Below are 22,321 nucleotides of genomic sequence, written 5' to 3' on the forward strand. Positions count from 1 at the left end.
TATTAAATAAAGTGATGCTAAAGTGATAGCCAATGGGAAGGTGGTTCATCCAAAAATATGTTTAAATACGTATCTAAAATTAAATAAATAATGCTCTTAATAATACTGTGAGTGTCTGATGGGAAGGTAGGATGTAATTCATCATTCATTGTTATTTCTCCAGCTCTGGTTATCTGTTATGCGGCTAAAAACAGCTCGACTTGCAGCTTTACTGTATCTAAAGTGTTAAAGTGTTATTTTGGGATGGCTGTGTTACAAGGGCAGCCGGCGGAGGCATCTGTGACACTGACTTTTAAACCCCCACCCCCTCTTCATTTCCCATTCATGTGTCTGTCATGCTTTCAATAGTAGGCACACGGTTTATAAGAGACTTGTGACTTGGAGTACCCAAACTATTAGCCTGGTCTCTGCATAGGCTTTGTTTTTCCAGTTAAAACTACATTACTGTTCCTTTAGAGTGTTAACTCACAAAGTAACAAGCTCAAATTCAAATTCAGACTGTCAGTACAACGGGATGATATTCAGATGCATTATCTAGTCTGACAGTAAAATTTCCATAGCTTTCTGTACGGCTGGTCATAAAAAGGTAAATGGCCTTCAATTTTAAAGGTGGCATGATGGATTTAAATAAACTAAACGCTCCAATAAGGTGTTTCTTAAACTTGAAAAACATTTTCATTAAACATCTACCATACATATGTAATTATATAATTACATATCCATATTAAACATCTAATGATAGTAGATGGTGATACAGCAATGGAGCTTTTCAAAGCTTGAATGAAAATTCTTATGTTGTTAAATGTCATGAGGCAGTTACATACATTTTTCTACTAGCTTTCTATTGTAGTCTTTACTGTTAATGAATACTTTCTGAAACTATTCTGAATTCCCCTCGAGCAATTAACTGTCCATAGTTTTGAATGTTATCTAAGCACCACTGACATGAAAACACTAAAAATGTTTACAGAAAGCAGATGGAAAGAGGAAGCTACTTACTGAGGGTGATGTTTCAAACAGATGCTTCGCATGCCCGTAGGACTTTGGACTTTTTGCTCCTCCAGCAGTCACCTGCCCTGTGATGTCACACCGTCTTCATTTGACTAATTCAATAAGGGTGCTTTCTGCTCTGTCCATTTGACTAAAAGAGAAAGACAAGACCAGAAGATTTGCTGGTCAGATTTGCTTCATTTCCCTTACATTCTCTTTAGTAGTAACGTACCAACATAACTAGACTGCATCTAAAGAAATTTTTTTTTATTTTTAACTATAGGTACACCTTACTAGTACCAGGTTGAACTCCCATCAAAACAGACTTATTTTTTCATTGCAAAGAATCAACAAGATGTTGGAAACATTCCTCAGAGATTTTGGTCCATGTTGACATGATAGCACAGATGCTGCAGATCATAGATGAGACCTCCTGTTCCACCACACCCAAAGGTGTGGAAGCCATTTGTACAAGAAACCAGTATGAGATTATTTAAGCTCTGCGACAGGGTGTGCTATCCTGTTAGAAGCAGCCATCAGAAGATGTCATAAAAGGATGGAAATGGTCAGGAACAATACTCAGGTAGTCTATGGTGCTTAAATGATACTCAATTGATAGTAAGGAGTACAAATAGTGCCAAGAAATGATCCCCTACACCATTACACCACCAACAGCCACCTGAATCATTAATACAAGGCAGGATGGATCCATGCTTTCATCTTGTTTACGCCTAATTCTCACCCTGTCACTCAAATGTTACAGCAGAAATCAAGACTCCATTTTCCCAGAGAACTGCTGCTCACTGGATATTTTCTTTTTTCCCCCCAGACCATTCTCTGTAAGCACTGGAGATGATTATGTGGGAAAATCCCAGTAGATCAGCAGTTTCTGAAACATTCAGACGAGCCTGTCTGGCACTAACTAGCATGCCACATCCAAAGTCACTTAAATCACCTTTTTTCCACTATTCTCATACTTGGTTTGAGCTGCAACAGGTAATCGTAAGCATGTCTTCACACCTAAATATGCAGAGTTGCTGCCATGTGACTGGCTGATTATATTTGTGTTAACAAGCAGCTGAAAGGATGTAACTAACAAAGTGGCTGTTGAGTCTATATGTTTACACAAATGATGACACGCATTGCTAAAATTTTAAACTGAGTTGTTCTTTAGTCTAGTGTGTGTTGTCTACACTGGATGCATGCAAAATCCAACTGATTACACAGATAATGCAGAGGAAATAGTTTATTTCCATGATAAACATTAGACTGGACAACATATTAACAAAATGTAAAAAAAGTGCATACACATGAACATTGGCAATGTACAGTACACAAAAGTTAACAAAAAGCATCAAACGTAACAAAATCTTACTCTCAGGGAGGTTTTTACTTATTTACATCTTCCACTCAAGCTCACGTGCTTTGGGGCTGACTTGTGCTCTATAAATACACTCAAATACCTCAAATAACCCCCCCCTCCCTACATTACAATGTGTTTTTAACGTCCTCAGTGCTTGGCTCTTCAGTAGGATTGTCATTTTGAGGCCTGATGCCTGGGACTAATGCAATAAAACAAACACAGCCATTTTCCATAGAGCCTGAAAACTGCCTAAATTAGAGATTATATAAAATATTTTGCGTGGTACAAACACGAGAACTTAATTATGAGTACTTATCAATACACAGTAGCATTTTTAATACTTTCTTCTTAAATATTGACCATGTCTGCAAGCTAATATACTCAAATAGCAAATTGTAGAGAAAAATATGTACAGACTGGTAAATTTCAAAGATAAATTCATCCTATCTAACAGTTTAATGTAAATGATAGTTCTCATTCCAGCAAATAAGGTTCTTCAGCTATTGAACCAATACAATGTACCACAAGTCTCAACAATATCAAACAATTACATCATTATTAGAGGCTATTAATAAATGGAAGTCCACCAAGTGCGTTGAGGGAGAAGATGCTGCTGTAAATGAGCTCGAGTGTGTTTGCATACATTATAATATGTGCTAAGTTATACATTGCAAAGGGTAATGGTTATTATTGGGAGTGAGGTTAAGTAATGTACAAAAAGCCAGACCATCAACACACTCACAGAAAATTTGCAAAGCCTGTGATGCTTTATGTTAGAGCTAAGGCTGAGGTTAAGGCACTTAAATAGAAAAAAAGGGACAAAACCAGCCAAACATAGTGCTGTGGTGCAGGGATGCAGGAATTTTGTCAACCTTAATCAGGTCCATGTGCCAAGAGCTTTAAAATGCTAAAAACTGGCTTAACGTGGAATCCCACCTTTAATACATTAAAGAAATAGTTTGAAATTTGATAAAGTATGCTTACTTCGACAAAAATCAACACCACCTTGGCATTTGATTGGTATAGTCAGAAGCTAGTTAGCGTAGCATGAAAACTAAAAACAACAAAAACAAACAAAAAAAGAAGATTTTTCACATTTTTTAAGTAAGATAATATGTCAAGTAGTGAAATAAATTGGTGGATTACACAGAGACCCATAAACTTAGTTTCTGCTTCCAGTCATCACACTAACCTAAGCTAACTGGATAATGGCTATAGCTTCATACTTACATTAAAGCATACCAGTTTTTTAGCTCCATATAATATTTCCTTAATCTGTCTTTCACAAACCTTTGCAAGTTCATCACTTGTTACAATTTCTGAATTCAAACTCTTTTCAGTTTGAAGTTGTTCAGTTGCAAGCTCTTTCAATCATCTTGTGTTACGTAACACTCAAATGGCCATGTGAAGGAAAAGACCAGCTTAAATTGAGCACCAAAATATTTTAATCTAATTAGTGGAGCAAACCTGCAGCTCCCTCTGATTCAGTTAGTCCGGGGAGAAAAAGGAACAGAGGTTGCACTGTTGTTCATACTTATCGAATTAAAAACAAACCAAATTTCCACAAAAATAAAGAATAAATGCACAGTTGAAGATAACCAAATGATTTGCATTCGTTCTTTGCACAGTTTTCATTTTTCTTAAGTGCTAAACACAGTAATACATCGTGCACACGCTTTCTCTGCAGACAAACAGGCATCCTTTAGCAGCACACCCAGCGCGCCAGTAAGGGAATCGACACAAGAGCAACCAAACAGAGAATTTTACAGAGAATAAACCTTGTGGCACAGCAACTTTGGATTTGTGGCACACCACTTAGGAAACAGCTTTAAAAACAAACAAACCAGAAGAAGCCTTAGGCTATGCGACACTGTGTAAAAAAAAAACAAAAAAACAAAAAAAGAAAGAAAGTATAAATAAAAAATTAGAAAAAGCTCTGAAATAACTGCCTGGGACACATGTGTGTAAACCTGCATGTGCTAAGCTTTGCAATCATCTTGATGTCATAGATTACCTTCTCTGCATTTAAAATAAAGGAAATCCAGTACAATAAGTTATAAATATCATCTGATTTTCATATAGGAGTGACTGGAGTTACTTTTTTCAATTTCACAGTATATTATGAACAAATTTTTACAGCATAACCAGTTGACACGTGGATCAAATGTTATCATTAGAGCAAATAAGTTATACATTACACAGGGATGGGCTCCACTTGACACGGCAAACAAACGCAACTAATCCCTTAAACTTTCAAGAGATTAAAAAATATATTTTTTTGATTTCCTGGTCTGTTTTCGTATGACTGTGCATGGTGTGAATGGATACTAGAGTTGTGCTCAACTGCATAATCTACTGTATATGTGATTTGTGTGAATTTAAAAATATCTGTGGATGCAATCCGAGTGTCCGTGCATGTTACAGCTTTGGTTACATCAGAAATGATCTGGTTGTTGCTCGGGGTCTAAATGCCTTTCAATCTTCTGTCATTCTCTTATGCATAAGATGATTGATCAGGTTAGGCTGAATCAATTCAACATCCACTTGAAAAACGAATGCACCTTTTTTTGTTGTTACTTACAATGTAACCAATTATTAGAAAATCAAATGCTAAAAAACTCAAGTAGAAGTTTGTTGTTGTTCGATACATTTGTGTGTAAATGTGTTGGAGATATGTTATGTAATACTGCAAAGTCATGCGTGGACTAAACTAAGCGCTTTCAGTACATGATTAGATTAACTTTATTGGAGGAGGTCAGGGTGAAGTAGCCGCTGAGCAGAAAGAACAAAACAGTCTTTGACCAAAAACAGTCTGAGACGCTCCTGGCCCGAGGTACGGTGCTTCACAAAGAGGCATTAAAAAGGCTACGGTCACATCCACTTTTTTCTTTCATATAAACTAGTATGCTTTCACATGAAATGTTCTCTCACGATGCAAAAGCAGCTGCAGCAGGTAAAATATAAGTTAAGCTCAGTGATGGTTCAGTTATCTGTAGTAATATGAGGAAACAGTGGCTCAGCTATAATTACTTATTGAGCTCCTCCATGAATACTGGAAACAGAGTACACTGACAGAAGCGTGCTACTTCTGTATTTTTCTTTTCATCGACATTTAAATAAAGCACTCTGAGGAGTCATAAAGGAACCACAACTAGATGTTACGAACTGCCACTGCTGCACTGAAACTTGTCTTCTGATGGCAACATGGCGGCGTAATGCTCGTCTCGGCTGGGGAGTGGGAAAAGGGGATGATCCTGCACGTGTGGTGAGAAAGGCAGTTCGAATAGCCCACGGCGGCCTCAAACACACGGGAAAGTCTTCCACCCTGGCTCGATCTGAAGCATCCAGGCCTTAAGCACATAGTGAAAGCAATCGGCCTCATCTGGATCTCAATGCCGGAAGTCTACGACGGAGCTCTCTCTGTCAATGCACTGAGCTTCTGCAGCTTGTTTAAATGGAGCCGAGACATTAGAGTGGAGATCAGCACAGTGCTTTGTTCATGGTACCACAGCAGCAGGTTTTAACTTCTCAAAGCCATTAAAGAGACTGAGACAGTGGCAAGCCACTTCTCATCCCCCCCATCTCATCTTTGCTTGAGCCACCGTGTTAAGGCAGGTGTCCTACTGAGAGCTGGCCTCCATGGCCATGCTTGGCAGCTTCTCAAGCTGCTCTGCCCTCTGTCGCATCAGTTCCAGACCAAATTCTATCCCCAGTCCTGGCATTTGCAGCTGCGGGAGCTCTACTGCTCCACCAGGTTGTAATTTTAAATCTTCAGCGTCACTGATGGCGTCAGTACACTCCCTTAACACTTGTTCACCCTGCGGTTCATCCATGTCCTCCGTTTCCACTGAGCTGCGGTCAGGAGGCGCCTCCTCACAGTTCATGGGTGAGGCCAGTTTCTGGTGGTTGGTTAGGGGAACAGCTGTGACGTCAGGGGCACAGGTGGAACAGCGGTACAGTTGAGTAGAGGGCTGGATCAAGTTAGGTGGTACAACTGCAGGGCTGGAAAGAGACTGCAGACTCGATGTGGAAGCAAAATTCGTTCCAGGCGGATCTATGCATATGGAAGGGACAGTGCAGTGGCGGGAAGGGTTAAGGCGGTGGGGACGGCCTCCTGTTGGACGGTCACAGCGCCGCCCTTGCGGTAGACGCATGCAGTCCTTACAGGACTGATAGGAGGGCTTCACTTTTAAAGGGTTTCCTGTGCTACCACTGTCCTAAATGGAGAAAAATTGAACAAAATGCAGCATATGGTCAGTCACATGAAAACTAAATATGTTCACTTTACAACATTTACCTCTACGACAAATAGATGTTTAAAATTGCAACTTAAAGACTTTATCTTTCAACTAAAAATGTTTTGTTTTTTTTAAACTCACATCAAAAGCTGCAGGACAGCTGCGCTTGGCTGCTAGGCGGTTACTGTTGTTGGTGTTCAGGTTGGCTAACCCTAACCGGCTTTCCTCGCTCCTCTCATCCTCCTCCCCCATTTTCTTCCCCTCTGAATTTCCAGGCATTTGAGCCAAAGCTGCCATCTCAGCTTCCTCTTTCTTAGCTTCTTCTTCATCCTCTTCTTCCAAAGTACTGAACTCGAGCCTCAGCCTCATGTCCTCGAGGGGATCAAGGCGTCCACAGGTCTGGGCTGCGGTGCCCTCACCAGGCAGGGCTAAATGGGCCATGGGGAAACCCTCGTCCTCCAGCAGGGCATCTCTCTCTACATCTTCAATCTCAATAAAAACTCTTTCCATACCGAGCAGAGGGGGTCCCCGAACTGGAGTGGAAGGCTCACTGTCAAGTGCGGAGTCTGACAAACGTCTAAAGTAATAATTATAGTTAAGAGAGTCTAGAGGTTCCATCTCCAGACCCATACCCCTACAGGGAGATGCCCCGCAGCCTCCCCAGGCTTCCTCTTCTCTGAGTGTTTCCCCTCCACCGGCACAATGGCCTGAGGCTTGCAAATCATCCGATCCCTCCTCATCTGCTCCAGGCCTCCATAGCTTGTTGTGACGCTGTTTGCTGCAAAGGTGAATTAGGCTTTAAATGTGACTAGAATAACTAAAACCACACAGAGTTATAATCTCTTAATTAGCTTCATGAAACACAGTGGTTCCATCTGTTGGCTCTGCAAAGTGCAAACCTTAGTGAAAGCATAGACCTGCTTACCTGGCATCTAGAATTCCCTCATACTCTGCCAGCTGTCTCATGAAGCCGGCGTTTGGCTGAGCTATACTCCGTTTCTGCTTGACAAAGTTGTAGGCTTTCTCCAGAGACCAGCCATACTCCTTCATTGCATAGGCAATAACAGTAGAGGCAGACCGGCTCACCCCCATCTTACAGTGCACCAGGCACTTGGAATTATTCTTCCTATTGGATCAAGAGAAAAGAAAAAATCACTCTCACCCCATTTTATGAATCTAGACAACAGTAGCAAGCCCCCTCCCACCCCCAAGATGACTGGTTTGTTTTGCTCTCACTTGGCTTTGACGATAAAGTTGTAAGTGTCATTCCAGTGGGCCAGCAGGTCAGTGGCATCCTCGTCGTACACTCGGACATTGTGGTAAGAAAACAAGCCTGGGAAAAAGTTGTCGATCTCTCTGGTAACGTTCAGAATAAAACCCACTCTGCAAAAAAACCCATCATGTTAATATTTACTCCTCTGCCCACAGACCTTTATCATAGTAGGAAAAAACAAAACAAAAAAGATCAGTGAGTCCTGAAAGAGCTCACCCACAACCAGGTCTTGATTTGCTGTGACAAATAGCAAAGATTAGATTTGACAAAAAGGCTCCATTCTACTTAGAAAAAGTCTTTCGTGTGTCCAAAGTCTCTTCTCTCTTTCTTCTTCTTGCACTTTCTTCTTTGAGCAGTTATTTTTCTATGTGGTGTTTGAGCATGAACCATATTGTTCATATAGACTGGATATAAAAACTGGATGTAGCCTTCAGGTCAGATACAAATGCTATAAACCTGCATTACTTGCTAATGGCCAGCAGGAGGTGCCTCCTCTGGTTGCAAAAAGTAGTCATGCTGTATTTTCTATGGGCTACAAGGGAGGTCTTTTACTCTGTTAATGTATGATATCAGTAAACACTTTCCTGATGGGTCTAAATTCTTACTACTGAATACAACATGTTAATTGTGTAAATTGTGGTGCAATGTAGAGAAATAACAGTAAGGTGTAGGGTATAGCACCCTTGTGACTGACAGATCTCTACCACAAGAGAACTCTCCTTCAGTTTCTCAGCCAGATCCTGGCCTCACTTGTGATGTTTGGTCTTTAAACACCAAGACAGCCATGGCCACAAAGCTCAAATCCAAACTACATTAAGTAATGCATGACGCCAATATTCATAATCTATATGCAATCTATGGTTATTACTAAAGCTCTGCATATTTTCATACTTAACTTCAAGCACAAAGTTAAGTCAAGCACTTAAATTTGGTCTGATTTTAACAGACTTTGCAATTATATGTCTATAGGAATAACAAGAGACACATAAATGAGAATTAGACAAGTGGGATTAAACCAAGAAAAATAGGTTAGATTCTTTGGTTAGTGTTAAGCTCTCAGCTCACCCACACTCACGTAGCTCTTCCAGGTTGGAAGCGTTCCACTCAGAGCCCTAGAGAGGAAGAAAGGCCGAAACTTACACAGAATAACTGTATTTAAACCAACTATATACCACAGTGAAAGAGTATTTGGCTATCAGTATGGAGGGCGGGTATACAGAATTCTAAATTATACTACAAGATGCAAACAACTCACCAAATAGACATGGTCAAAGATAAGTGTAGCCTTGTCCATCTGACCGAGGATCAAAAGCATCTCATTGTCTATAAACTCCTTGTATTCTTTGAGGTTACAGTTCATATGCTGCTCCAGCTCGTTACGGATCTGAGGATGAGGAATTAACATGAACCCCCACTTTCTTAAAAACATGGTTTCCAAATGCATTACCAACCACAGGTTAAGCATTGGTACCTTTATTTAATATTGTAAAGGTTCTACAAACAAAAGGTCCCTGGTTCATCCCAGGAGGCAAATCCCTTAGTGTAAAAAGTGTAAAAGTGTAAAAATCTGACAAATAAAACACGTAGTGCTGCCTGCTCTGGGAAAATAGTTTTTTAATTTTTATTTAGCAAAAATGCAAAAAAACAAACAAAAAACTTGTTTTGTGCTGAAGAGATTAAAATAAGGCCTTTTGCCTGAATGCATAAAAACAAAGATCGGCAGTGACTAGTTATTGAGGAAAACACACTTAAACTTTTATAGACAGCTAATTTGAATCTTTAATTAGTGTATTCTTTCCTAAAACGTGAAAATAAAAGAAAATTTAGACCATTCCTTGCCCGTTGAATGACAAATACTGATTCGGCACGTACCTCCTTTGAGGTGATGTTTTCCAAGTCTTGAAACATCATGATGTTGCGTAGTTTGGCTTTAATGGCACATTCAGTTCTCTCTCGCTCAGTTGGCCTGCACATAATGAGTCAATGCATCAGTGCTGTGGTCTGAATGAAAATTTGCATAACAGTGTTTCCCACTGATGAAGACAAAGGCCAGAAACAGAAGAACAGCAGCTCGTGTCCAAAGCATATAAATTTACGACTAAAGACACACGGCGCAGGCACGTTTGATCTATGATCTGTTTGGCTGCATGAGATCTGTTTAAATCTTCTTTGAAAAATACAGGATAATTAATTAGTACTGCATGACTTAAAAGATGTGCCCGTTTTTCCTTCATTACATGAGGTGAGTTGCTATGCTGGGTACTCACTGGTCGACGAACATGGTGGGAGAATCAGACCGGGTGCTCTCCAGGTCGGTCATAGCATTCCACTCATTGATGCAGCTTTGCTCGGAGGTGATGCAGCTCTCGTAGAAGGCCATCCATGTGAGAGCAATGCCCCCTGGGAAGTAGTTGAACCGGCGGGACACCTCGCATGCCTTATGGAGGACCTGCAGGGCGGACCTGCAGGAACATGACGCAAACTTTTAACTGCTAAAGATCCCCATTGAACAGAAGGGAAACCTGCACATTATTGGTAATTTTGTCAGCTGACCAGAAGGTGGCATGTGAACGCTCACATACACAGAGTGTGGTAGGAGTGTCATCAGTGGAAAACAGACTCAAATATATAAAAGGTAAAGTATCTAAACAAGATGTATCCAGAAGATTTTGGTAGCCATCAAAAAGCTTCTGACATAATTCTGAGTGAATATTTGACCATCAAGACGTACAAGAATTGGTTCATTTAAATTGGTCGGTTTTAAGCGTAATCCGCTGCTTTCTTCATTCCAAAACCAGTTTTGAGCTGTGTTTTGAATCATTATCCTGTTATAACACCTAGTTAACTGTGTCTAAGTTTCAAATGTCTAGCTGCTGATTCAAGATTGAAGTTGATTAAACCTTGAATGAAGTTGAGGAATTGGGAGGTAGTCCTCCTCCTTCATTATTTCATCCACACTGTGCAACATAACAGTAGCACTGGCAGACCAGAACACGATGCTGCCACCACCATGGTTGACAGCTGCAGTGTTCATGGCAAGATTGAGGTTTGATGGTTCCTGGGTTGTTCCTGAACATCCTAATCAATTTCCTCTCATCTGAGGGTGACAGTTTGGGTCTTCTTCTACACTGCGGCAAAGCAATGCCACATCTGAATAACTTGTACTTATGTACAGTTGTTTGAACTAATGATCCTAAAATCTGCAGATGTTTAACAATGGCTTCAACAGACTTGTGTAAATTCACAATTTTCCTTCTTAGATCTTCACAGAGTTCTTTGAAGTTCTTCATTGCTTATATTTGATATTTGTTGATATGTGTGCACCTAATTTCCAAGAAATCCTTAAAAGTCCCAAAATTCCCATGACATCCATGCCTGTGATGAGTGTATGTAAATGTCTGAGCACAACTGTAACAGACCTTCACAACTTGCACAAAGACACGAACCGTATCCTCCAAGTTAACACAAACAAATGTACACATTTTTAACTGATTTTAAATTCAATTCCCAATCACTTTGGCAAAAATGTTGGGTAACGGCGTATTAACACAACCACACTTCTAGACAGACATGAAGAACTCACCACATGGCCTGCACAGACACAGGCTTGAAGACATGTGACCGCCCTGCTGTGCTCACACTGAAGCCTCTAGTGAAGAAGAAGAAAAGCCGGAGAAGGAGATTAGTTTGGACTGAGGTGAAGAGTAATGAGGGGGATGTAAACACAGACTGGACAGGGCTCGTCCATGGGGTCTATTCAGGACACCAAACAGTGGAACATTCCTCCAGCTTACAGAGGCAGGGACAATGTTAACAGGTCAGCAAGAACTGTTATCACACAGAGGAAAAAAAAAAAATCTGTGTAACTCCCTCCACTGCCACTGGTGGGCACTAAAGCCTAAAGAATAGGCTCGAAATGAGCCTCGCTAGAAAACCCTTGTCTCACATTTTGAAGTGATCAGAATGAAAACATCCATTAGTGTTTTTGTTCTCTGCATGTGGCAAAGTGAAACTTACCCATCTCCATCTAAATGTATGTTGGTATCGCTCCACAGCGGCAGCACCATCCCAATAGAGCAATTCTTACTGTAGATCACAACAACATGAGGTTAACAAATCTCATTAAAACAGGTAAAATGTGCACGTGCAGAGAGACTAATTACCTGTCCTTATCTGTAAAGTCCATACCCAGGACGACGTTTTCCTCTGTATCTTGGTGGCCAGTGGTGTAGATAACCACCATATAGCGCACTCGATCTGTCCAGCTGCTTTCTAACCGCACAGCCTGCACGACAAAAGGAGAGACTGCAAAACACTGCGTCTGGACTCTACAGCAGTACTGCTGGATAACAATAAAATGTGGCCACATTCTGGATTTATTCTGCAGATTTGATTGGGTAAAAACCCCAGCTCTTTTCAAAAACGAAACTTTTTTGCAAGCTCAGGAACAACATCTGTGTTTTTACATATGTTTGCAATCCCAGGTGTTTGGCCTATTCCTGCTCTTCTATTATTTTTTGTTTCATGGATGGATGGATCTGCCATCACAACAATGATCTACACGCCAGTTCTTTACCGTTTCTCTTCCTTAAGAATAGCTTCTTGACAGCCACCACTGAGACCATTTGTAATGAGGCGGTAGTGAACAGTACATGACACTACAAGTTTTTGGCTAATAGCTCTGTGGGAATCACCTTGTTAACACAAACATACAAATTTAAGCCTGTCAAACTGTGTTATCCATGACATTTTTCATAGATGCATAGATTCTAAACAAATTGGAACATATTATGTACTTTCTATAAAAGATTTCTCTGAAAATGATCAGGTGTAATGACTGGACTAAAAGTGAATGGAAAAGCAGCCAGTGTCCAAAGATAACCCTTGAAAGACCTTCAGAAAGCCTGGAGAACTTTTGAAGCTAAATATAAAGACAGGTTATTGGGCTCAAGACTTTTGCACATTACTATAAAAACACTCAGTTAACTAGTGGAGCAGGTCTTTACTTTTAAGTCTCTGATTTCATCTTTGCTGAATCAAATAAATGAAATGAACGCTTCCAGCAACAAAAACAAAGCAACACATGGCAACATGTTTGTACTGACCAGCTTAATGCGATCTTCAGACCGGAGAATCTTAAACATGACCTGCAGATGTTGAGGCAAATCACCTGAAAGTGAAACGCAGACTGTGAAATGATTCAACAACAATGCCTTTAACATAATTCACATTTTTCCTCACGTGGGAACTGATTAAACTGCGTTTTGCATGCCAGACTGGCTGAAGGTCAGCGTCACAGTGTTGTCGTCTGATATGGACAGGATTTTGCTTGGTTACCATGGCAAAGAAGTGGATTTCATGCTTCTGTATGTTTATTTGCATAAAATATAACAACTGAAACTAACAATAATCAGCTGACAGACATACTGAAGATCGCACTAACAATATAGATAATATACACTTTAATCAGACATGAGCTTTAGAGACGTGATTTCTGGACTTTCCGAAGGTCAACTACAAACTGACCATTCAGCTTTTTCTATTGTTTTCTTCAGTGGGAGGAAAATTTTGCACATTTCTCACAATGAAGATAAATCCAAATCGTTTAACCTCCCAGCTGTGCTGAAGTAAATATTTAGCAGAGGTTTTTACAAACTGACTTGACCTTTCCTGCCCTTGCCCACAATTTTATAGACACACACAAAAAAAACCCAAAGAGTGTTAGTGAAAGAGACTGGCAGAGAGACAAGCACGAATGGCAGTCACTGATAGAGCTGAATGGCAACCTCACAGTTTCAGTCTGTTAGGTTCATATTTCAACAGTTTTTAAACACATTTCCAAAGATTTTAAACATAAATTACATAAAGGATTGTTTTGAACTATGGAGCATGCAGACATTATTAGGTGAGTCTAATAATTAAACGGTGAAGCTGGAAATGAGCACAAGCACACAGTTTGAGACTTGATCGTTCTTCCCCCAAAGGGACGGAGTTTGTAATCGACTGTTTGCTTGTCTGTCTGTCGGTCTGTTTGTTAGCAGTCTAGCATCCACAGTTTTCAAGATATCATTTTCTAATTCTGTGTGATGGCAGATGCCAACAACAGCTGATTTAACTTTGGTTAAAGCAGGTAAAGGTCACCCCAAATGTGAAAATCAGTAAAAACTTTATGCCACTCACGATTGTTTTTATGGATCGTCTTCAAATTTCACAACAATATTCTACAGCTTGGGGGACATGAGTACCTAGGCAGCTAAGCATTTCCCCTCAACCTTATTGTTAGTGCCCAGTCAAATTTTATCATCCTTAAAGGCTATTTTTTTTTGCCTCTTTTAGATAGTATAGCAATGTGAAGACAGAAAACTGGGGAGAAAGAGAGGGAGAAAACACTCTGGTCATGCCGCATGTGGACACGCTCACCCACTGAGCTAAAGTGGCGCCCACCCAAAAACTATCAAAGGAACTGTATTGAGTAATATATCTCATGAAAGAGCATGCAGAGAGCTGTACAATGCCGCTTTTATATTTTCAATACCACACCCTACAACATTACAACAACGCCATAAAGTTTAGCAACTGGTTCAGTCACAACCGCATTATTATAGCTTAAAGTCTGAAGTTTTTACAGTTTATAAAGGCCAAACGTTTCAGCCTATTCTGCTCCAATCAAAGATAATAAAAATAATACATTTTTAGGGCCTTTGACCAAGAAAAATGTCAAAGGCCCTGACCTTTGACCTTGCAGCAGGTCATAGGTCAAAGGTCAGGGCCACACGAATTGGGAAAAAGCTTCATTTTCCATTGAACCAAACTTTCATTTTTTATTGGGGGACATCAGCACTTACTTTGTTTTTTCTTTAAAACAATATAAGGTTGTTTTTCCATACATTATATGACACAAAAAGATTAATATACTGCACTAGATTTCCATAGTAACAATGCTGGCGTCATCATAAAAACATCAAAGTTTTAGCATAACGCTTGGCCTTATGGGGGAGTTGTGCCCTCTGAGTGCTCTTGTATGAAACAGTCTATGTAAGCCTGGCGTTGAACTGCAGGGCTCTTCGGGTCAGACCGAATTATGTGATGCTTCAGACTAAACACAAACAAAACCCACAAACACGGAGAAAAGACTCGGCAAATACACATTTGCTTTTGTCTGGGGTCTTGTTTGTGCAGTGAACATAGGTAAAAGAGAAAAAACACAAAGCTTTGTGTGTTTTTGCGTGACTCTGTTCCCACCTGCATGTTTGTGGTGGGTCGGGGTCTTTGGTCCTTGCGTGCTGCCACCTTGCTGGAGGAAGAGGGCGGCTCCTTTGACCATGAAGAAGCTCTCGCTGAGGCTGAAAAGTAGATGTGCAAAAGGAATTCAGTGATGCTGATGCCTGGACACAACTACACTTTGGCCATAAGCAGCCAAATTTGTCATTCTATACCCTAAAATCCAACCACAAGAAATACTGAACTTTCATCAAATGGCAGCAAGTTGGGCTGCATGGTAGCGCTCACAGCTAACCAGCTCACGTATGCCAAGCTAAAAGTCACAAAGAACGGACTGCCTCGTGGAAAATCTGTTGAGCTGCAATAAGTTTAAATAATCTCACTTCCTTGAAAAACATCACATCTGTTGTACTTTAACTCCATTCTCAGTCTTTATTATTATTATTATTATTATTATTATTATTATTATTATTATTATTATTATTATTATTATTATTATTATTATGGACTGAAATAGAAAAAGAAAATGGCATCTCCTCCAGTATTTTATCATGAAGGATTTAATCACGAAGTGAAGAAAGTGAATTCAAACAGCAAAATAAGAGCAGAAGAAGAGAATTCCCTCCACAGCGTGCATAAATTCCCACCCTGGATCCAGAAGGACGTCACGATTTGGATAACTCAGTTATTTTCTGGAGAACTACAAAATGATATCTGACAGTTTCTCATATTTTACTCTGATATGCATTTGTGAAGATGTATTATATAAACAAATCTTCAGGCGAACCATGCAGTCTGCCTTTACAAACATTTGTAAAAGAAAAGGTTGTTCTAAAGAGGTCACTGAATTCCAGCGTGTTACTGTAACACGATGCCGCTGTTGCAACAAGTCAGTTTGTGGATTTTTTTTAATCCACTACTGACTGTAAGTTGAGCAACTCAGCCAATGAAGTGGCAGACCACAAACCCTTGAAGAGCAGGGTCACTGAGTCCTGATGCATGAAAGTCTGCTGACTCAACATCTGCAGAGAAACCTCCTCGGGCATTAACATCAGCACAGAAACGTGCTGCGCCAGGAGCTTCATCGCATGGGCTACGGTGTTCGAGCAGCTGGACCAGTACCTTTGTCCAAAATGGCGTAAATTAAGTTTTTTTTTTTGGCTTTGTCTACAATGGTAAAAGAATCCTTTCAAAATTTCCTGAATTCACAGCAGCAAACACACCAACCCCAAAAGTTAATTCCCCCTCACACCGGGCCAAACTCCACCTCTGTTTCAATCTTGCTAACAACAGACTGACAACCTCAAACAATCACATAGCCTCACTGGCAGATGTAACTAAACTAAACCAACAGCCTTTAGAATCAAATGAAAACAAACAAACAAGAAAACATTTTCTAAAATTCAGCTCTGACATTACTTCGGCGCCATCAGCTGATTTAAACCGATGCAGTTCAGCTTGAAAACACACTTTAAACTTTGTCTTAGTAAGAATAACAAATAGCAGTTATAAATCAGAAAAGACAATGTCAAAAATTGTCAGCGTACTTTCAAAATATAAACATAAATGTAAACATTTGGTGATAAGGTTGTTAAACTAAAATTGTTAAAGCTGAAAAATAAAACTTCATAAAATTCAACCCTAACTGTGCACACAATGAGCCATTATTCTGAAAAGACTTCTTTTTTTGCTCTATACAATATCCTGTACTCTGAAATGACGTCCTTACGGTCCTCATTTCATTACAAAATCCTGAAGTCCAAAGTGATTCTGTTTACTAAAAAAAAAACAATGATTTGGCTTTAACTGACTGACCTGCTGTACCTCCTGTAAACAGGTGAGTGCAGATACTCCATTGTGTTGCACATTTGGCCAAATTTAAGCTGAAGTCACACACCAGTAACGTATGAAAGGCCTGTCGGGACACAGCACACAGCGTGAGCAGGTACTTCTCTTATTTAGTCCTGTTTGGATCACTGAGCAGGACGGATGGCTCATCTGGGACTGAAAGTCAGCAGAGTCCTGATCCAGCACATTTAACAGCCCTTAGTTTTAACAGTAATGGTGACCAGACTCCACTTGATTGGGTTTGTTGACCTTTATGCACCTCACACATACACACACACACTCAGCTATCTACATGCACTCAAACGTTCAGACTTCCTCTGCTCGGCCCACCTGTGCTGAATGAAGCACTCCTGGGTCATGACTTTGTTATGAAGGCTGCACTAAGCAGGAGGAGAGCTTCAGCGTATTTTCTCACACAGAACAGTGTGTAGCTTTGTTCGACCACGGTCTCATTCCTCTCTTGACCAAAAACACACAAAGCCTGGTATGACTGAGTGGGGCCATCACAAGGCCTTTTGTTTCAGCTCCACTGCAACGTGCTATCATTAATCCTCTTCAACTGTATGTAGAAGACGAATGAGACGAAGTCACGGAGGATTTAGCTTTAAAAAAAAAAAAACAGAATCCCTGAACAAATTCACACCGTGACCGGGTAAAGGACTGAGCACGAAGAAAAACCCAATTCTCAACCATCAGAATAAGACTTAGGATGTAGATTTTAAAGCCGCTTGCTTCTCCTACAAATGTTTTCATGACTTTAAAGTAAAAGAGCTCACATATTCTATACTGCCACTGTTTGCAGATTGTTGCTAATACGGATCTAGTATACAGAATGATCTTGTTTGTGCTGCTGTGAAGACTTACATGCGGCAGATCTCCGTCCGAGTCCAAGTAGCTTTCTCCACAAAGTGAGGCAGCACGGTGAGCATGTCTTTATTTGAGGATTTTATGACCAGAAGCATCTTCTCTCAGTCAAAACGCCCCACTCCCCCTCCCTCTTATTAACATCTACCTCTGCACAGCGTGTTTGGGTTGAACCTGCCTGTCCTTCCTCTCTTCCCCTTTCAGCTTTCTTTCCATCCCAAACCCTGAAACCTCCGGATCTGTGCCGCCGGGTTCCGTTCAGATTTGGCTCCCCCGTCTCCTCTTTCACAGTTCGTGATTCAGCAATCGGCTCTCCGTATGCAACGCCCGGCCACAATACCATCATTCATTCCAGGGAGGGGAGGGCGCACGGGGGTGGGGGGGGGGGGTTGTTACTTGGCGTCAGTCTCAAGTTTGACATGCAGAATTCTAAATTAAGACTACACGCTGATGAATCTGCGAACCGCGGAGAAGCTCAAAGCATGATACGACCGTTTCAACTCTGACAAACCCACACGCACAAACACGAGCACAAAGGCAGTCTGTGCCAAAGCTTTGCTGACACAAGTCATGATTTTTGTGACGTCAAGTTGATTAAAGAAAAGCCTCGTGACTGAGCGGGGACAGCGGTTTATGCGCTCTGTTATGCAACGGAGTGCGAGAAACATTTTTTAAAGCCTTGTCAAGTTAAATCAACTGTTCGTCCAGCAGATTTTTCTCCTTGACAGCTCTGAGAAACCGGGGCCAAAAATCAAACATAAGTATGTGACTCATTATGACTCACAGGCCACCAGGGAAAAAAAAAATCAAATAAAGACATTAATGTATAAAATTTAATAGCATTAATTTTCCTGGTTCAGCTTATTTACTTTTATTTAAATCGTTTCCATTAAAGACACACACAAAAAAAACTATTAGATGCATTCATTTTGCCACTAATGTATTCATGCATTACTGCATCATCTTGCCGCTGCAGTGATACTTTTTTGTGTTTAAATAGTTCGCCATGATGGATGGAAAATCTGTGATATACAATTGAAATACGTAGAAAAAAGGATTTTCAGCTTGTTAACAAATTATTCAGTAAGGTCATAAGTCACACGCTGAGTATGCATGGCATGTGGGAATTCTTTCCTCCCCCTTTTTATTAATTCATCTTCAGGAACGCTTTTGCATTGCGCTTACTGCAGATATTCCCACTGCAGGCCTGATGAAAATACTATTAAATACAATAATTATCATTCATCTTTTAAAACCTTCCTTTTTCACTCTCTTTTTTGAAAGTATACATTTTTTTTTAATGTTTACTATCCATACCGACAAACCCTTCCTGACATCTAGTATATTATCTATTGCACAGAAGCATTTGGCAGAAATAGTCAAATTCAGCAGGCACCTATTAAAAAAAACTAAAGATACACTAAACATACCCAAATTCCGATCAGACCTGTTTACTTCCTGCGTTTCTGTGCAGTCCAATTTTGATCTCTAAAATATTTTTCAAAACAGGCATACAAAGTATTTCACATGTGACTAAAGTGCACCTATAATGCTTCTCCTTACATCTTTTACAGTAATATAATTGCCATGGTGGAGGCTGCTCATGTCACCAAAGGTCAGCGTATATGCAAGTAAACACTCCTGGCTCTTTATGATGTCAAACGGGACTTCCTTATATGGCCATATCAGACAAATAGCCTGGCTTGTACACAGAAACCCCATCCACCCACTTCATACCTTCTGTTTGTGAGAGGGAGCCAATAGGAAAAAAGCTGGCTTAAGGACAAGGTGACCTTAAAGGGAGAGGTGCTAGAGCAGCTTGTTTCAGGCAGTGGAGGTGAATGTACGAATGCAAGTACATAATGAAGCTGAACGTTAGCCACTCTTTATCCTGTCAGCTTCCTGGGACAAAGCTGAGATGCTGACTTCCATCATTACAGCTGTTAAGTCAGTGTCAGGTTTGCTGCCTTGTATGTACTCTATTTCACGTAGTGCAAATGCATCTGAAGTGAACTATCCTGAGCCCGATTCTCCTTTAATTGGTCCAAAAACAAAGAAAATTATGTGCTGTATTACAATTTCAGATCTCATTATAACAACAGTATGATATGGGGATGATCGTGGCTCAAGAGTTGGGAGTTCGCCTTGTAATCGGAAGGTTGCCGGTTCGAGCCCCGGCTTGGACAGTCTCGGTCGTTGTGTCCTTGGGCAAGACACTTCACCCGTTGCCTACTGGTGGTGGTCAGAGGGCCCGGTGGCGCCAGTGTCCGGCAGCCTCGCCTCTGTCAGTGCGCCCCAGGGCAGCTGTGGCTACAATGTAGCTTGCCATCACCTGTGTGTGAATGGGTGGATGACTGGATATGTAAAGCGCTTTGGGGTCCTTAGGGACTAGAAAAGCGCTATATGAATACAGGCCATTTACCATTTACCATATGCATTGTTGTTCAGAAAACAAGACCACTATAAGAAACGCAATACTTTTGTATTCTGCTATAAATGTCGTCTCTAGAGAGCTTCAAATATGTTAAAAAAACCTAAAAAAAGTGTCTTACCTCTGATTATTTTTCCTCTCATCATCGCTTCCGAAATCCTGAAAGACAAGTAAAAAGAGCGAATCTGAAACAGCATACAATATATTTATACTAAAAAAAATAAAAACTGTGATGATCATGAACAGTGGAACAGTGGGAAAGGAACAGAACTATTTCATAACAAGGATAAAGTTAAGAGTGCTTCGCATTAATAGAAATGCAGGCACCAAACACACATGGACCACACGCTTGAGTATCCTGCTAAACATATCACACAACTACAACTGAGAGGATTTTACATTTTTTGTTCGAAATTTCTGAATTTTTGGCTGCAGTTGCTCTTAAATAAGTTGAACGTCTCAAGGACCATGCAGAGATGGACGAAAGAATGCCTGCGCCACCTGCTGGCCAACTCTCTGCAGCTTGGTGAACTAATCTGTTATGAAGTTGCAAAGAGCTGACAGCTCAATCCTTAGGACACCTTCAAATTTCAGGAATAAAAAACGAAAAACTAATTCAGACATCGCGCACACACACACACACACACACACACACACACACACACACACACACACACACACACACACACACACACACACACACACCCTTCCTGCCGGCTGACTCTAGCAGAATAGTGATGGTGAGATGAAGCACCCACCTATCTTCAAAGCAAGGCTTGTCACTGCTTATTTTTGTGCCTCAGCCTACTTCTGAGCGCATAATCCACTTTCCTGAAAACCCAGAAAGTGGCGCACGAGCACAGATGTTAGGATTTCACGTGGATAAAAACGTCCAACAGTGCTCCATCTCTAACCGACGCCCCTGCTTTCACAGGTGGAGGTTTAATGCCTCCAACTCCACTAAGTCAGCATCACTTCTCCACGCAACCCGACTAGAACCAACAACCCTTCTTCCTGCTATGTAACTTGGAAACAAGGAGCACGGAGCTTATCGGTTTGTCTGCGTGGTGCTGCGCGGGATTTGACGTCTCGGTGAGGGCCAAGCGCATTTTCACGGTGCAGTTATGGATCTGAGCTATTCTGAAATTTCTAGAAGTTCGCAAAAACACTTGGCTCGCTCTCCCCACATTTAAGGACCTCCTTCCCAAATTGGTGACCGCACTACTCGCAAATAAAAACCTCGGCAACACCGAGACCTGCGAATGTTTGTGCAGCAGCAAAACGAGCACTTTGTGTCTTGACAGCTAAATCCGACAGCCCCCCTCCGTTTCCCCCTCCGTCCCCTCCCCCTCTGCAGGATTTTTGTTTACAAATCCCCTGCCACAGTAGCCACAAACAACTCCCTGTTGTAACAATATATCAAGTTTGCAGCACACAAGCGCACACATTTGGACACACGCACTATGACGGAAACCAGGTTAACCCTTTCCTGCAGGATATCAAACGCAAACGCCACCCAACCTGTTTTACACACTCCCGTGGGCGCATTCTTGGCGTCTTCCCCCTCACACACACAAAGACCCAGCCCCCCGGCATTTCCACTCACCTCCCCCGCACTGCTGTTGGTCGTGCTAGCCGACGATGCAGCACTGGGGGTGGGAGAGCGCTGCAGTGTCACCAGAGCCATGGTCAGTGAGCTGCAGGAGAGGAGAGGAGAAGGGAAGGGAGGGGAGGGGAGGAGGAGCGCCTATCCGGGAAGATGCGCCGCTGAGATTGTCGCTGTCACCGGGGAGAAAATGCCTAGTCAGACTCTCATCCAGCAGCAGCACCTGACTCCACTGCCCCGGCCGTGCTCCCTTTCGGTCCTGCTCCGTGCGTCCTCTGCGGTTACCGGAGTCCTCATGGGCGGAAAGTGAGAGAAGAGAGAGTTCCTGGGTTTTCGTTCCGCGCCAGCAGCAGCAGACTCTGTGATTTCTTCGCTGGTGTGCAGACAGACAAACAAAAACACAGCGCAGGTTGCAAGCGGGGCAGAAATGACATGCAGCTTTGCCGGATGCCTGTGATTGGCTGGCCTAGTTCGCGTGTGCGCTGTC

At 41.4% G+C, this 22,321-nt stretch overlaps 1 protein-coding gene across 2 annotated transcripts; it reads right to left on the reverse strand.

Moving 5' to 3' along the window:
- Positions 1-2,221: 2,221 nt before the first annotated feature.
- On the reverse strand, positions 2,222-22,273 carry ssh1b (slingshot protein phosphatase 1b). 2 transcript variants are annotated; one of them, XM_085463671.1, is made up of 15 exons: positions 21,835-22,273; positions 20,350-20,387; positions 15,107-15,207; positions 12,970-13,034; positions 12,028-12,149; positions 11,882-11,950; positions 11,448-11,513; positions 10,132-10,326; positions 9,737-9,830; positions 9,120-9,248; positions 8,930-8,976; positions 7,828-7,974; positions 7,517-7,717; positions 6,733-7,369; positions 2,222-6,570 (listed from the first exon to the last, which is right to left on the reverse strand). In XM_085463671.1, the coding sequence occupies exons 1-15, from the start codon at positions 21,913-21,915 to the stop codon at positions 5,974-5,976; spliced, it is 2,589 nt and encodes an 862-aa protein (XP_085319797.1). In that variant the 5' UTR covers positions 21,916-22,273; the 3' UTR covers positions 2,222-5,973. The 2 variants fall into 2 exon arrangements, with proteins under 2 accessions (XP_085319797.1, XP_085319798.1); XM_085463672.1 differs by lacking the exons at positions 20,350-20,387; positions 21,835-22,273 and adding an exon at positions 17,798-18,093.
- Between the last annotated feature and the right edge of the window lie 48 nt (positions 22,274-22,321).

This window comes from Copadichromis virginalis, linkage group LG7 (genome assembly GCF_057382275.1).
Source record: "Copadichromis virginalis isolate Kocher_CV1m ecotype Utaka linkage group LG7, C_Virginalis_male_GT1.1, whole genome shotgun sequence".
Taxonomy (NCBI): Eukaryota; Metazoa; Chordata; class Actinopteri; order Cichliformes; family Cichlidae; genus Copadichromis; species Copadichromis virginalis.

What these genes read in the sequence shown, in the direction of transcription:
- ssh1b (XM_085463671.1), bottom strand. Translation starts at nt 21,915, where the DNA reads ATGGCTCTGGTGACACTGCAGCGCTCTCCCACCCCCAGTGCTGCATCG. An exon ending in GACCCACCACAAACATGCAG is followed by an intron (nt 13,035 to 15,106) that starts GTGGGAACAGAG and finishes TTTCACTTTCAG; the next exon opens with GTGATTTGCCTCAACATCTG. An exon ending in AACTTTATCGTCAAAGCCAA is followed by an intron (nt 7,718 to 7,827) that starts GTGAGAGCAAAA and finishes TTGATCCAATAG; the next exon opens with GAAGAATAATTCCAAGTGCC.